Below are 15575 nucleotides of genomic sequence, written 5' to 3' on the forward strand. Positions count from 1 at the left end.
ATTTGTTTAGGCCTATTGAAAGGGAGTTTCATATCTAATAAGAAAAAAAATCCATTTTTATTTGTGAGAAAAAAAAATCATTTCCTTCCTTGTATATCGTTATGTTTATTTTCTTATTATTTGCAAATTGCAAGTCATTTCTTTGTCAACTGAACAATATTTATTATTTTTGTATTAGTTATTATAATTAAGTCTTATTTAATTTCAAAATTTGCTGTTTTCTTATATATATAAAAAGGACACTGAAAAGGTGAAAGAAAAACTGGTCTTCAGGACAGGACAGCTCAGGTCCTCTTGCTGCTGCAAACTTGTCCAAAGAAAAACTTCAGAAATTTGGGAAAAGTTTCAATCTTTCCCCCCTTTCGTCCTCCCAACATTCGTTGATTTTTCCACAAGGATAAACGCGATTAACAGATAAGCCACCTTTATCTTTCAGCTCCAGCACTCTCAAGAAGCAAATGAAAGGGGCAAGTGTCAAGAAGAAAACCCATGTTGTGAATGACGCTGGTGAGGCTGAAACAGTCGGAGGAAGCGGGAAAAGAAGTGGAGGAGACGGCAGTGAAGATGGAGCGTCGATTCTTGGCGAGATGGGTGATGACATGCATACGGAGGATGGGGAAGAAGAAGATGAAGAAGGAGGAGAAGAAGGAGAAGGGAAAGAGAAGAGGTCAAAGCTAGATGAAGGCTACTTCGAAATCGAAGCTATTCGCCGTAAGAGAGTTAGAAAAGTAAGTTCATTTTCTTCTTCTTCTTCTTATTACAGCAAATGTGGTTTTAAGATTAGTATATGTGACCCTCTTCACATTCTCTACATTGTTCATTTCTTACAAATGTGGTTAGAATTTGAGTATTCTGATTTAATGGTGATTTTACTAGCTTTAATGTTTTGATATATTCTTATTGATCATAGGGGAAGGTGCAGTATCTAATTAAATGGTGAGTTTCTTCAAAATCAATACTCAAGTTTCATTTTTAAGTCACTGTAACATAATGCTTTTTTTTAATTGACATATATTGTGAAAAGGCGGGGATGGCCTGAAACTGCCAACACATGGGAGCCTCTAGAGAATCTACACTCTATTGCTGATGTTATTGATTCATTTGAAGGAAGGTTAGTGCATATCTTAATCTTAATGTGAGCAGTTACATGTGGTATACTAATTTGCTTTTCTTGTATCAATAGTTTGAGGCCAGGGAAGCCTGGTAGGAAGAAGAAGCGCAAATACGCAGGTCCTTATTCTCAGCTGAAGAAGAAGCAGCAACGTTTTGGTTATGATGCTGCTGAGAAGTCTGACTCTTCTACATCTCTTAACAACTCTAGCCTCCCTGGTATTCGCGGTCCACTCGACCTCAGTGGCTATGTAGCCACCACCAACCAAGGTGAAGCTAACAGTGGGAGTGTTGGTATGGTCAGACGAGTTAGTTTGAAGGAATATGATCCGACGCTTAATGAGTTAAGGGGACCAGGCATTGGTTGTGAAGGTGATAGTGTAAGAGCAAATGGGTTTCTCAAGGAGTTTGATAAGAACAGTGGTTTCATAGGTGCTAAGCGGAGAAAGTCTGGTTCTGTGAAAAGATTCAAACAAGACGGAACCACAAGTAACAACAACAACAACAACAACCACACTACATATCAGAATCTGACACCAGATTTAGACTCTTTTGGTAGAATGGTAGAACCACACCTCAATAACAATCCGTCTCAGAAAAGCAAAGCGGAGGAATTTGACATTGTGAGGATCATCAAGCCAGTGAGATTCTCTTCATCTATAACAAACAATGTACAAGACGCGTTGGTGACCTTTTCGGCGTTGAGGTTTGTCTGTCTCTTTGCACTTTGGTCACTTTTTTCACATTTGAGTTCATACTTATTTGGCTACTTACTACTCATAGGTCTGATGGGAAGGAAGTAACGGTAGACAACAGGTTTCTCAAGGCTCACAATCCTCTTCTGGTAAGGTTTAATCTTTAGAGCTTTTTCTTTCTGCATTTTTACTCATATGGAATAGTTCTAAAAGCTTTCCTATTCTGTGTTTTTTTTTTTTTGTGACCCCAGCTGATTGAATTCTACGAGCAACATCTCAAGTACAATCCCGAAAGATAAGAATTTGTTTGTACACAGCACTTTGTAGGTAGCAAAAAAGATTAGAAGATCAACGTGTAGAGTCGAGGTAGTGGCAAGTTGTTTTTTTATCTTCTCTGGTTCGTTATTGTCACTTAGACTTGGTGCTTTTCTTGAGCTGAGATTTTGTTAAACTTGCATGTTCAAAGATCAAAAAATATATATATCTAACGCATGAATACAAAGTTACAGCAAACCAACAACCTTCACTGTGGTGTATCAATCAGTTGATGTAATTTTGAAGGAACAGGAAGAAACTTGATCTTCTTTGGATTTGGTTGCTCCTTATGCAAGTCATCAGGTCTTCTTTTCGGAACCCCTGCTTCATCTAATTCTTCCAAATCAGGATCATGAATGTTCTCATTGTCGTCATTAGAGAACTGTTGTGAGGAGGATGAGCTTTCATGCTCCTCTTGTAACATGTCTTTAAACGTTATGAGGTGCACTGCACACTTTTTAACCTCTACCAGCAGGTTAGTAGAAGAATCTCCGTTTGTGTTTTCGATCGAAAATTCAAAGAAGACTTCGTTGTAAGCTCCCATGGACATGCAACTTCTGCTGAACAACAGAAGATGATCTGATCCAAAACTCATGTTTGCGAAAGCTTTTGGATCAGGATACCATAGCTCATCCATAACAACCAGCTCTTGAGCATCATCAACCCTTTTTAAGATACAAGAGCAACGTATCTTGAGATCGTTCATTGAGTACTCTCCATCAACTCCAATCATGATGCATGCGGAAAATCCCAGAATGTCAGATGATGGTTGACGTATTCTCAAGGAAGATCCCATGGCTTGGTGATTGAAACAAGATGGCACATCTCTTCCAGGAAAATAAGAGTGTTCTGGTTTTGCTGCATCTAGCTTCATGTTACGGTGGATGAGAATCTGTGCCTCTTGATCCAGTTTGTAACAGTTGCTCGCTACAAGCTTGCGCAGACAACAAGGCTTGAAGCAGCCTGAGATACTCACTAGTGATGTGCAGCCATGGGCGTAGATATACAAGAGACGCCGTGGAAGGTCATCAGGCAGTGCTTGAAGTCTCTGACAATTGTTAACATCCAGTCTGCTCAGCCTGGTGAGTCGTCTGATGCTCGCGGGGATGTGTTCAAAGTTGTTACCACTCAAATCTAGTTCTGATAGACTCCACAAGTTACCAATACTGTTTGGGATCTCTATCATGTTCATGTTGCTTAGGCACAGCGCTCTCAAGTCATTAAATATTGATAAGTGAGGACATAGAGAATGCAGACCTTGTGAGGTATAGAAGCTATTCCCGATTGCTAAAACTTGCAGACGTTCAAGTCTTGCAATAGACAATGGTGCTCGTCTTATCGCTGTTCTTCCAGCTTGAAGCACCTCGAGAGCTATCAAATTACCAATGTTTTCAGGCAGTTCTTTGATGCTGGTCCTTTCCAAATCAAGCCACCTCAAGCAGCTCATTGTCTGACAAATCTCTGGCGGAAGGCTCTCAAGTACACAACAGCCAGAGAGCTTGAGCTTTTCAAGTGATCTTAACTCAGAAATGCTTACCGGAAGTGATTTAAGTTTTTCATTTCCTGAAATATCCAAGGACCTAAGCTGAGAGAGATCACAGATTCTTGCAGGAACTTCATTAATCGATGTCTCAGATATACGCAGAACTTCTATGTTCTTGGCAAGGCGAGGGAACTCGTTGATGTTAAGGCAACCAGACACTTCAAGCGTTTCAAGACATGTGAGGCTCAGTAATGAGTCCGGGAGGTTCTCAAGATGTTTGCAACCGTTCAAACTCAGTGATTTAAGTGACACCAAGTGCTTTACAGAACTCGGAAGAGTCCTGATACTCTGGCAATCTGACATATCCAACTCAACCAGACAAGAGAGACGGCTGATCATCGATGATGGCAGTTCCTCTATCTTTGTACTGCTCAGGTAGAGTCTTCTGGCATTCCAAGAAAACTCTGGAAAATGCATTAGGCTTGAGCATCCGTTCATTCCAACTGTTTCAAGCGACTTCAAAGCGATTCCACTTGGTATCTTCTTGAGTTTAGTGCAGTTAGTCAAGTAGAAACAATAAAGTTTCTGGAGGTTTTTGATAGATGGAGTAACCTCAGTTAAGCTTTGGCAATAGGAAAGGTTGAGTTCCTCAAGGTTTGTGGCTTTTGAGAGATCCGGAATTTCGATTAGGTATTTACAACGAGAAAGATCCATCTTCTTCAGTTTCCTAAGAGGCTGAAGATAAAAAAAAATGGTTATAGTCCAGTAGCAAAAGTAGCCAACAGTGACATGTGGAGAATTTTTTTACCTGGATTCCATTCCAAAGATAGTGGAGATGGCTATTACTCATACAAAGTTCAACAAGAAACTCCGGATGAAACCTTGAAGGCAAAGAGTTTAAAGGGTATCCATCCCAGCGTAGATAACGAAGCTTGCGCGGTAGATAAGTGAGGCCATTAGGTAGATGCACTCTAGTCTCTCCATCATATGAAAGATCATAGAAGTTGAGAAGCTTGAGATTAGACAATCCCTCAAAAGCTTGATCACTAGCCAATACCTCAGATACTTCAGACATGTTAAGTAACATTCCTTCAACAACACTTGTTCCCTAAGAAATAGAAAAGAAGAAGCTATCAAAAACCATTTACACATGAGAGAGTTAGGAGAAGAGAACAACTCACAGTAGTTTCTGACAGCAGATCACAGATGTCTTCAGGTCTCCATAAAAGAAACCGTTCAGCTTGTCGGCGTACAAGTTCTCTACCCATCTGTTCAACCAAATCATGCATCTTTATGCATCCATTTGATATGACTATCAAAGACTTCTCAGTGAGAACCGTGATACCAATTTCAGCGGCATAGCCACAGATATCAAGAAGTCTTGTGGCGTAATCAACATGCTTCATGTTGTAGAAACATGATATGTAGAGAAAAATAGCCTTCTCCTGCTCATCCAATCCATCGTAGCTAACTCTCAGAACCTCCATGATATCACTATGAGGAGAAGTTTCAAGCCTAGCGAGTGTGCTTTCCCATTCTCTTTCGCCTCTTCGATAAAGGAAAGAACCTAAAACTCTCAAAGCCAGTGGAAGACCAGAAGCATAGTTTACAGCTTGAACTGCTAACACCCTAAACTCTGGAGCTATAGTCTCGTTTCTGAAAGCATAGTTGCAAAAGAGATGTAAAGCTTCTTTTTCGGGTAAACACTTAACTTTATATATCAGTTCTATGCCATGAGAAACTAGCAAATGTCTATCTCTCGTTGTAACAATGATTCTGCTTCCAGGACCAAACCAACCAGTCTCCTTAACCAATCCATCCAGCTGCTCAGATCTATCTACATCATCAAGTACAATCAAAACCCTTTTACGCCTGAACCTTTCCTTTATCATGCTCGAACAAGAAACCGAGTCTCTCTCTCGAAACATTCTGCATAAGAACTCTCCCTGTAGACGCTCAACTCCATATCTGTTACACACTTCCTTCACATTCTCCATGAAGCAATGAGCTTGAAACCGAGATGAGAGCTTGTTGTATAAGTATTTAGCAATAGTAGTTTTCCCAACTCCACCCATTCCCCAAATACCTACCGTGCGAACATCTTCCTCCTCTATAGACATCATAGACTGCAGAAAGTCCATATGAGAACTCATTCCAATCAACTCATCTGTATCATCCAGTGAAGTGGAAACCAATCTATCAGATATGTCTTTAACAATCTTCTTAATTAGCTTCGACTCATCCCTCCTACCACACAAAATGAAGGTTCATCACTTTATATAACTTTAAAACATGTACAGTCACAGATAGGCCTGAGCTTTTTTTACCCCAAACCAAAGTCCTACTTTAACCCGAACCGAAAAGATTATTATACAAAAATATCCAAATTTGACTTAAGAATCTAGTATTTTCGGGTTTGGATACAGCCCGGACCGAGAAATTAGGATACAATAATATCCGAAATTAGTTAAATATGTTAATATATATATATATATATATATGTATAAATATAATTTAGAAATTATTTTAAAGAATTTTGCGGTTTGTTTTATTTGTTATTTTAAATATTTTAATTAGTTTAGGTAGTTTAACTAGTTTTTAATTATTTTTTAAATAATTTGTATATTTTAATTATTTTTGTTAATTTTCTTAAGTTAAAAAAAAAAAGATATTTTTGGATTATTTCAGACATTTCTGAACCGAATCCGACCCAAAAATTAGTAAAATCCGAACATGACTTATAAGCATAGTATCAAAAATCCAAAAATCCTAATCAACCGAATCCGAACCTAACCCAAGCGCCCAAAACACACAAAATCTTAGAAACTTACCAGTTCCGAGAATCTTCACCAGATATAGCAGCTAACTGCGTCAAAGCTTCTCTCCATTTCATCACCTTCTTCTTGTCGCTATGACTCTCAACACCCTCACCGAAACTCCCAGTCTGTCTTCTCACATCAGAAGGATCAACCTCGTAGAACACGGGTATGATTGTCTTCTGATCAACCGTGTTCTTACGTTCCATGATCTCCAAGAGCTCGTCCAAGCACCAGCTCGAAGATGCGTAGTTCCTAGAGACCACGACGACCGCGAACCTGGAGCCTCTGATCGTATCCACAAGCTCTGAGGAGATATGCTTGCCTCTCTCGAGATCCAAGTCGTCTCTGAACGCGTTGATCCCCATCCGATCGAGCTCGCAGAACAGATGGCTCACGAATGTTTTGCGCACGTCTTCGCCTCTAAAACTCACGAAAACGTCCGTTTTCCAGATGGCTGAAGAAGAATGACAAGGAAGAGAAGCCATGATTTTCTTTCCAAGCTTGTATGATTCCATCTATCATCACCAGTGCTTCTTCTAAACCTGGAAACCATGAAAGTGATAGGCAGAACAGGTCTTGGAAGCCAAGCGTTTCAAAGTCGTAACCACTTGTCCACGTCAACACCTATGCTTTTAAGAAAATTTTATATAAATATATGCTCCTAATAAATTAATAATTTATATGTATATACATTTTATATGCACAAACAAACATGTATTCACAATGATATTATCTTTATATTTTTTTAACATTTACATTTTTGATGAGATTTAATAAAATTATATGTACAACAACATTTAAATTAAACAAATTTTATATATACCAAATAATATGACTAAAAAAATTTGAATATCAAATTTCAAAATTTTAATTAATGTATAAACAATCAAATTAAATATATTTTTTATTTTAGAAAAAAATATATTCTAAAACAGATTTTTTTATAAATTAATAACTAAATAAATTAATAAAATATTATAGTTTCAACATTATTAATTTATAGAATTGCTACTGTACAATGATTCTCATAACTTCAAAATCATGTCTTTACCCAAAAATTATCCAAAATCTTAGAGAGATGTTCAGACTTGACGGAAGTGAAGAATATAAATACATAATGTGATTTAGAGTTTGAATATTTGGGTGACAATGGAACAAAACAAGTTCTTGAGGAAGTTATGATGAATGTTTTTACAGAACTCACTCCAGGAGGTGGTGAATCCATTCTTTTACAATAACCGGTGAGCCATACCAAGGTCTGGTTGCATCGTCTGAACCAACAGGGGAATGGTAAACACCTTCGAAACTAACGTTAAGCGCACCTTCAAGATGAGCTGAAACCTCAGGAACCACTCCATCACCCCACACATTAGCTCTTCCACATACTTGCTTGTATCCTTGCCCTACAAAACGAGCACGAAAGCTAGGCCCTGATGAATCCCCAGTCTTGTTGCTTGCTAATGCAAGCTCAGAGATGGCTTCACCACCTTCGATTCCAACAGTCACATCAGAATCAACGTTTGCATCTGCCTTGTCCACTAAAGGAGCTCCACGAATGTATCTACACAATGAACTTACCAAATCAGAATCCCAAGTTTGGAGACATGAACATCAATGGGTCTAAAAGAAGAAACACTACCTCCCGGCGATGCAGACATATCTCAGCTCAGGAGTGTAAACAGCTTTTGCACAATTCTCTTCAACGTAATAGAGAAGACCTCTTGTTTGATCAATAACCCCTGATAGTCCTCTCGGTGGTGGTCTATATACAAAACCACACAGTTAAAAACGTCAAAGCAACATCTCTTGAAAACTCTATAAAAAAAAAAAAAGTAATGAACTTTTTTCTTTTGGTTACCTACAAGTGAGGCGTACCAAGTGTCAGCAACAAGGAGATATCAGCGTTTCCGTATTCTTCCATGTAAACTCTAGCAAGCCATCCTCCCGCTGAGTGTCCAATCAAAGACAATCCTTTACCTGTAAGTGACACAAAGCCAATAAATTTTATCTTATCCAGTTTGTCCAAATATCATTGTAGACATGGCCGGTCCTCAGCCAAGCCTAATGAAACATTCGTCTCAGACCTCCAAAATTTTTGAAAATTTTTATATGTAAATAGACTATCAAATTTGTAAAAAAAAAATTTTAGGCCCCAAACTTTTGAAATCTTTACTAAATAGTATAGGACCTCCAAATTCTCAGGGCCGGCCCTATTTGTAGATCATGAGACTTTACCTTGGGATAACTCATTTGCTTCACGGACAGCATCATCAATTCTTTTCAAGTACCTGATCATACATAATAAGCCAGACTCATAATTTGAAACAAGTAAAAGACAAACAAGTGAGTGAGTTCATACCAATCAAGAACAGGACGTGGGCGGAGAGTGCCGCGCCAGTAGGCAGGATCAACCAAACCGGCTGCATTTCTAAACCAATCAAGCCTTGATACAGCTGCAACCACTGAAGGAACACCGTACTCACCCAGTGTCACCTCCAGCTTCTTGTAGTCTCCTGAGTTGTTGCCTAAACCCTAACCAAAAAAAAAAAACAATTCCACAAAGGAAGAATATAACACAAAACAAAAGTTTTGGACTATAAAGACGTTTTATACGTAAAAATGCAGAAAGCAAGAAAGCAGGTTAGTGAAAACAGAGAACTGATCCAAGAATGAAAAAAAAACAAATCTTTAATGGTGGAGCCACACATAGTTATTCTCTATCAGAGCAGGGGAAGGGAGGTTTATTACCGGGAGAATGACGGCTGGACGGGGTTTGAAATCGCCGGAGGAAGATGGTGACGTGGCGGAGGAGAAGGTGGGCCTTAACCTGAGCGATGGAAAAATCGCCGAGGCCATCGTTTTTGTTCAGTGGATGTGAGTGAGTAAGCTCAGGGGGAGCTTGTAAAATCCACATGTTCTTTGAGTAGTTTGATGTATTTACAAAAGGACCCTGTTAGTTTCAATTTATACCACATTAAGTACAAAACTCTTGAAATATTTATAGATTGAGAAGGCACCTTTCTCTCTGGAAATTGAATTGACTTGAGATTTATATATGAGCAATAAATAATGTCATAAAAAGTCACCTTGAGTGTAAATCACTCTAAATAAAGATGGTTTTTTTTTCTCTTAGCAAAATAGAAACTTAGACGAGCATAACAAAAACAAAATGGAAAGTTAGACCAGCAGAAAATCATAATATACAAATACATTTGAATAGACAAGAGAAGAAAATTAGTATAAATTATATAAATATAAAGAATGATAAAATTGAAAAAAAAAATTGACCATTAAGAAGACTATATTTTCTAATGAGATATTGAAATCATATTAGTCGGAGGGGCTGTGAGCCATCTTGTCTGATGCAAAGTCATACAACAAATAACAATGAAACCTTCTTTCAATTGTAAAGAAAGACAAAGTGAAGAAAACATACTGCAAACAAAATGTGTTGGAGGATGTCGCCATTGCTTTCATTATCTTTGTTCTCAAATAGAATCTCTGATGCAAAGGTTATTAACAAACTACATGTGTAAGGATTGGATTGTTATCTGTGTATTTTACCATCAAGATAACGGTTTGCTATTTTTTCCACGGAGACATCACTTAATCACTTGACATTTATGAAATCCACTGACAGACAGCAAATCGTTGTGTAAGGATTGGAATGATATCAGTGTATATGCTAAACTGATGTGCTTTTTTTTTGTAAAACTTCCTTGAAATATACTAGATAAGAGCTCTTTGTCAAAACCCATGTTTACAAGTACTCAAACAAATCATTTTTTCCACAACCAAAGTACATACCACAGTCAAAACTCAAGGTATATATAAAGTAGACAAAAGAAAGATAAACTAAAACAAAAATCCGAATAACAATTTTTTTGTACGAGTATAAAAGAAAGATCGACCTTATTAACCTCGTTACAAAGTTATGAGAGTTGCATTAACCTAATAATGCAATCTCAACAAAGGTACTTCATTTTCTTAAACGAGTTCAAAAACACAGAATACCATGCATAAATATTCTTTTTCAAAAGACAAAAAGAATATTCTTAGATTTTCTTTAAACTAGATATATAAATATATATATATATATATATATATAATCACTTCCTCTCTTCATCTCTCATCGAGATAGTAGAACTTGATTCTGCAGAAGGTAACTTTAGAGTCCATGTTTTCATACGCTCCTTCGTCTTCTTTACCTGTAGTTAGATAAAAAAAATTAACCTGAGTTTTGTTCAAAGTTTTAATTAATTATGAATAGAGGTCAAAGTAAATTACCTCCATTTCCCAGTCAGTCTTGTAAATAACATAAGACAATATCAACGTTTGGATACCAACTCCAGCCAACATTCCAGACCAGAGTCCCTGTAGTTAAACGCATCCAAAATCGGTTAATTAGATTATCATTAGTTTTACGATAATAAACTAATAAAAATGACTTAATTAGCAAACCGTGTAATATTTTACGTACCTTAACACCAAAATGGAAAATGTTAATAAGGGTGAACCCTAAAGGAACACCAATTGCATAATAAGTTGCCAAGTTCACAAATGCTACCATACTCTGCATCCCTGCTCCAATAGCTACCCCTGTTTACATGCAGAAGTTGTGGTTGAAAATATTTAAATTACTTTATGTAATACACCTTATATTATTATGCCTAATAAAAGCGTTTGGTCATTTCTAACCAGATAGAATGGGCTGAATGATGTTTAAGAGTATGGATATGCTAAGGACGATGGAGAGATCAGCTACTGCCTTTGAAACTTGGTGGCTATCAGAGAACAAATACGAAATTTGACCACCAAACGCTAGACAAAGAGCAGAGCATATCACACCAATCACCGCTGATACCACAAGCACCACTTTTATTGAGAATCTCACCGCTTCTGCGTCTCCTTTTCCCAATTCGTTTGCTACTCTTACGCTGCAATATAATAGACATAGCAACACATATATACCATAGAATTAATTCAGAACATATATATATGTATATATATACATATATATATATGTATATATCTATTACAGAATTTTTAAAATGAGTGTCTATAGTTACATACCATGCTGCACCCAACAAGCCTAAGCATATGTTCAACTCCCATGTGTAGGTATATTGGCTGCAAAAGTAATTGAGGATGTAGTTTTCAAAAGGTATAGTAACATTACATATATTTTTTTCATGATGGATTCTAGGTTATACCATATGGAAAACGCAGAAATTGCAATATTTGCATCCTTTGTATATCCTGACATTAAGACGATGATGCTCATATACCAGTACTCCAAGCTGTTAAAAAAAAAAGAGTCAGTCGAGTGCGATTATTATATTAGTCATCATGTTTTACCCTGAAAAAAGTAAAAATTACCAAATCATGAAGCCAGAGGAAATGGATAACTTGAGCATGGGAATAAGATCAACAAAAGCAGCAGTGCTAAAGCCGGTCCAAGTATGCGGGCACCACCCTCCAAACACGTACACAAACTCGGCTATAACCACTGACCACGAGCTTAGATTAAGTCCTAGAAGCGCACCATGGATTCCCATCCCCATCACTCTCACGAACCACCAAGTGGCCACAATGTCCAAGACCAAGGCTATGGTCGAGAGAACGCCTATGATAGCGTTTTTCATCTGCGCTTGGAGGTACATTTGCATTGTCATGGTGAATACGAGGCTGTATAGATAAGGGATGACCCAAAGGTAGATCTCGTCTACGGTCTTTGTGATCTCAATGTTTTGACCTAGTAACCGAAGAATGGGACCAGCAAAGACTATGAAAGGGACAAAAAGGGTGGCTGTAAATGTGTCTACTATCCAAGAACGTTGTAGATAGATCCCCATCATGTGATATTGTTGTGCTCCGTAGGCTTGTCCACATAGCGTCTCCGTCGCGCTTGACATACCTGCCTGTAACGGAAAACATTATATATAACCAGCAAATTTAATTATACACTCTTGGTTCCACATAATTCATTCGTTAGTTTTTTTTTTTTTTTGCTTAAATAATGTTATAAAGATGTCAAACCATGACATTTTAATGTTTTGTACTAATAAGTCATTTGCAAATTGTGAACGCAAACGCTAATTATTGACTAAGTTCAAACTAATTTTCTTCTTAACTCTGAAGTTTAAACTAATTAATCCCTTGATTGCTCTCTTTTTTACATATACAGTGTGCTTCTACTATATTTTAGGGCATTTTCCTACCTTCAATTTAAACCACCACGTTTGGTGTTTTCAAAAGTTGATTTTTCGGGGACAGAATTGTTTTCTTTTTACTTTTGTTTGTGTTTTGCATGTTTCCGTTCCAGTAACTTTTATAGTGAAAATATTGTCTGTAGTTTAAATTTTTTTTAACTTATAAACACTAACATATCTGGCGACATAACATAAAAGCATTAAAATATCATATATATATGGTGTCGATATGTAGTTCACCTGGATTCAAACCGATGGATCATTAATTGCTTACCATAACACCATAGATGAAACGAATGAAAGTGCTTTGAAGGAGAGCATATGCAGCGAGACCCATTTCACTGTTGTGACCAATGAAGGCTTGAGCCACCACTATGCAGCCAAACGACATCACTCTGAACAAAGTAGATGGTAAAGCTATTCTCCACATTTTTTTTACTTCACTCCAAATTTTCTTTCTCAGGTAGAGACTCTCTCTCCTCTGTTCTATCTCTGACCCACTTAGCAGTCTCTCTTCCATTTCTCCACCACCTCCACTCATTTTCCCCCTCTTTAATTTCTACTATCAAAAGAAAAATACAATACTAAATACTTATGTAGAGACATGCCACAAAGATAAATTACGCTTCAACAAAATTTCCTCCTGGTTTTAAGAAGAAAAATTTAAGTTTCCTTCACCATATATATTCAGTTATTCACCACTAGACATCCTGACCACTAGATATCCTGACCAGCGTATATCCTCATTTCCCAATACTTTTTTTCTTTTCTTGATAAAGGGTTTTCTTCACCAAATTCATCACTAGATATCTCCATATATACATGCATGTGTATATTATACATCTTTGTAGTATGTTATATAGTATATTCTAAAGTGATGACTTTATTAAGGTATTGAGTGATTTACTAACCTGACGAACTTAGTTTCAAGGGGAAAGAGTCGGAGAAACGAAGAACAATATTTTTCTTTTGGTGAATCGAGAGCAACAAATTGTTATACAGGAAATTTCAAAAGAAAACCAAAGTAAGAAGAAGAAGAAGAAAAGGGAGATGAAAGAAGAAAAGTAAGTGTGATATTTTGTTTTCTCTCACAGACACACTGGGAAAAATGTGGTGGACTAAAACTAAAACGCTTGGCTATATAGTGAGAGACAGAAGTAAAGGAGGATGCGTCGATATATTATATATACACACAAGATACAAACATGCATATATACTCTGATGTGGAAACGTTTAAGAAAGTGAATGATGTTAATCGCTTTTGTGCAATAAAAAAATACTACTAGTTTCTGAAAATAAAAAGAAAAAAAAATCGCTAGTTTTATACTTCGTCTGTTTAATTTTTCTTTTTTACGTTTAAGTTTTTTATTTGTATACAAAAAAATTAATGTTGTAATTTTAATTAATGCATTTTATTTTAAACTAAAACATAAATTAAAATATATAAATATAAATAATAAAAACAATTATTGGAAATCTAATAAATTAATAAAACAAATAAATTAAAATATACATTTAATTTTATTCACATATGTGCGTATCCTAATACATTAATTTTTAATCCATATTATTACTGAATGAATAGTTAAATGATTTTAGTTTCATTGTTGCTTACCAGCATAAATCCATAATAAATACACATATTAAAGTATACTCTCTTTATATACAAAAGATATTTTTTAATTTTTTCTTTTTATGTATAAACAACTTATATTTTATTTTAATTAGTTTAATTTATTTTAAAATTAAAAATATAAGGGATAAAACTTTACTGAAATCAAATAAAACTAACAAAATTAATATATTAAAATATATTTTTTAATATGTGCATAAATTTAAAACATCAATCTATTATATCTAGAGGGAGCAATAGAACAAAAGAGAGAATATGATATAGACTTCGAGAGAGCCAATCGACTAAGGAAGTGTTGTCAACAGTCCACGTGCCAAAAAAATTAAACATGTAATCCATGCAACCTCGAGGTAAAGCAAAAGTTTAGACTTTTTGGAGTAGAATGAGGATTGTAATCTCTCTTTCTTTCTTCAAAGAGATAGGCCAAAAGTGACAAGTAGATGGGTTAGGTTAATCATGGAGATATGACAGTAGTGGGTTTGGGTATATGGCTTTTTGTAAATGTGCGTTTACTCATCTTCTTGAAGTCTTTCGCTATTTAAAATAATCCTTTTTATCAACACAATTTCCATGAATGTTCCTTTTTTCGTAGTTACGTCTTTTGATCCTAATTTATTCTGTAAACTCAAACTACGTAAACAAAACAAGACACTAAAACCTAAAGGAACCCCACGTCCACTGCTAATTTTCCGCAAATATAAAGCATGATTATTGGATGGTTCTTAATAAAGACGCCTTCGACGACTCTTGACTCGAGAGGAAAGGGGGACCCATATTGTTATGAATAAATTGTGACAATTCTTTATACCTATGTGTCCACGTTTCACTTGGAGACTTCCATCTGTTTTGTTTATATTTTAGTATTTCCACACAATTCCTACGAATCCTAGCGTTAACTTTTAAGAACAATTTATCAAAAAAAAACTTTTAAGAACAAGTTGAAGTCTTCTTATAATTCTACTGATTGATCAAATAATTATATTTGTACACTGTGTAGGAATAGTGTCACTGTTTCAAGTTTGATTTTCATAAAATGTAACTTTTATATTTTAATAAAGATAAATTTACAGGTAGTTAGGTTTCTGAACAACAATGATAATTTTTCGCTCTAAATCATATATGTGCTCCATTCTCGGTGGTTGCTTCTTTTAATCGCAAGTTGGGATAAATTCTCATGTTCTTGTTCTTTTTTTTTTACTTTCCCATCGACTTTCTTTTCGTGGTTTTGATGTGTATATCTAGAAAAGCTAGTTTCTTCTTCTTTTGCGATGGATGATCTCTGATGGGAGGTCGTGGTTGTTTTGTTAT

General features: G+C 36.1%; 4 protein-coding genes across 5 annotated transcripts; 1 reads left to right on the plus strand and 3 right to left on the minus strand.

The window, feature by feature from the left end:
* Positions 1-203: 203 nt before the first annotated feature.
* Positions 204-2307, plus strand: LOC106432478 (chromo domain-containing protein LHP1). Its single transcript, XM_013873317.3, has 6 exons — positions 204-728; positions 911-936; positions 1025-1111; positions 1184-1816; positions 1894-1954; positions 2057-2307. Exons 1-6 carry the CDS (start codon positions 459-461, stop codon positions 2102-2104), a joined length of 1125 nt encoding a protein of 374 aa, XP_013728771.2. The 5' UTR covers positions 204-458; the 3' UTR covers positions 2105-2307.
* LOC125582399 (disease resistance protein RML1A-like) lies at positions 2258-6907 on the minus strand. The gene is made up of 4 exons (XM_048749082.1): positions 6435-6907; positions 4785-5850; positions 4412-4711; positions 2258-4338 (listed from the first exon to the last, which is right to left on the minus strand). The coding sequence occupies exons 1-4, from the start codon at positions 6905-6907 to the stop codon at positions 2329-2331; spliced, it is 3849 nt and encodes a 1282-aa protein (XP_048605039.1). The 3' UTR covers positions 2258-2328.
* Positions 6908-7510: 603 nt separating this feature from the next.
* On the minus strand, positions 7511-9423 carry LOC125575238. The gene is made up of 6 exons (XM_048749094.1): positions 9171-9423; positions 8782-8954; positions 8658-8710; positions 8285-8399; positions 8062-8184; positions 7511-7983 (listed from the first exon to the last, which is right to left on the minus strand). Exons 1-6 carry the CDS (start codon positions 9276-9278, stop codon positions 7623-7625), a joined length of 933 nt encoding a protein of 310 aa, XP_048605051.1. The 5' UTR covers positions 9279-9423; the 3' UTR covers positions 7511-7622.
* An 805-nt stretch (positions 9424-10228) lies between these two features.
* LOC106432505 (protein DETOXIFICATION 25-like) lies at positions 10229-13791 on the minus strand. Of its 2 annotated transcripts, none has more exons than XM_013873348.3 (9): positions 13546-13695; positions 12909-13196; positions 11802-12343; positions 11636-11722; positions 11496-11552; positions 11121-11359; positions 10903-11021; positions 10710-10796; positions 10229-10630 (listed from the first exon to the last, which is right to left on the minus strand). In XM_013873348.3, the coding sequence occupies exons 2-9, from the start codon at positions 13173-13175 to the stop codon at positions 10532-10534; spliced, it is 1497 nt and encodes a 498-aa protein (XP_013728802.2). In that variant the 5' UTR covers positions 13176-13196; positions 13546-13695; the 3' UTR covers positions 10229-10531. The 2 variants fall into 2 exon arrangements, with proteins under 2 accessions (XP_013728802.2, XP_048605042.1); XM_048749085.1 differs by having other exon boundaries at positions 10231-10630; positions 12909-13193; positions 13546-13791.
* Positions 13792-15575: the final 1784 nt, after the last annotated feature.

Source organism: Brassica napus, chromosome A2, assembly GCF_020379485.1.
Source record: "Brassica napus cultivar Da-Ae chromosome A2, Da-Ae, whole genome shotgun sequence".
Lineage (NCBI taxonomy): Eukaryota > Viridiplantae > Streptophyta > Magnoliopsida > Brassicales > Brassicaceae > Brassica > Brassica napus.

Coding starts and splice junctions, on each gene's coding strand:
- LOC106432478 (XM_013873317.3), top strand. CDS start 459: ATGAAAGGGGCAAGTGTCAAGAAGAAAACCCATGTTGTGAATGACGCT. Junction 937..1,024: donor GTGCAGTATCTAATTAAATG/GTGAGTTTCTTC, acceptor TATTGTGAAAAG/GCGGGGATGGCCTGAAACTG. Junction 1,112..1,183: donor ATTGATTCATTTGAAGGAAG/GTTAGTGCATAT, acceptor TTGTATCAATAG/TTTGAGGCCAGGGAAGCCTG.
- LOC125582399 (XM_048749082.1), bottom strand. CDS start 6,907: ATGGCTTCTCTTCCTTGTCATTCTTCTTCAGCCATCTGGAAAACGGAC. Junction 5,851..6,434: donor GGTGAAGATTCTCGGAACTG/GTAAGTTTCTAA, acceptor TTTGTGTGGTAG/GAGGGATGAGTCGAAGCTAA. Junction 4,339..4,411: donor ATCTTTGGAATGGAATCCAG/GTAAAAAAATTC, acceptor TTTTATCTTCAG/CCTCTTAGGAAACTGAAGAA.
- LOC125575238 (XM_048749094.1), bottom strand. CDS start 9,278: ATGGCCTCGGCGATTTTTCCATCGCTCAGGTTAAGGCCCACCTTCTCC. Junction 8,955..9,170: donor GTCCAGCCGTCATTCTCCCG/GTAATAAACCTC, acceptor TTTTTTGGTTAG/GGTTTAGGCAACAACTCAGG. Junction 8,185..8,284: donor ACACTTGGTACGCCTCACTT/GTAGGTAACCAA, acceptor TTTTGTATATAG/ACCACCACCGAGAGGACTAT.
- LOC106432505 (XM_013873348.3), bottom strand. CDS start 13,175: ATGAGTGGAGGTGGTGGAGAAATGGAAGAGAGACTGCTAAGTGGGTCA. Junction 11,553..11,635: donor ATTTCTGCGTTTTCCATATG/GTATAACCTAGA, acceptor TTACTTTTGCAG/CCAATATACCTACACATGGG. Junction 10,797..10,902: donor TTTTCCATTTTGGTGTTAAG/GTACGTAAAATA, acceptor GTTTAACTACAG/GGACTCTGGTCTGGAATGTT.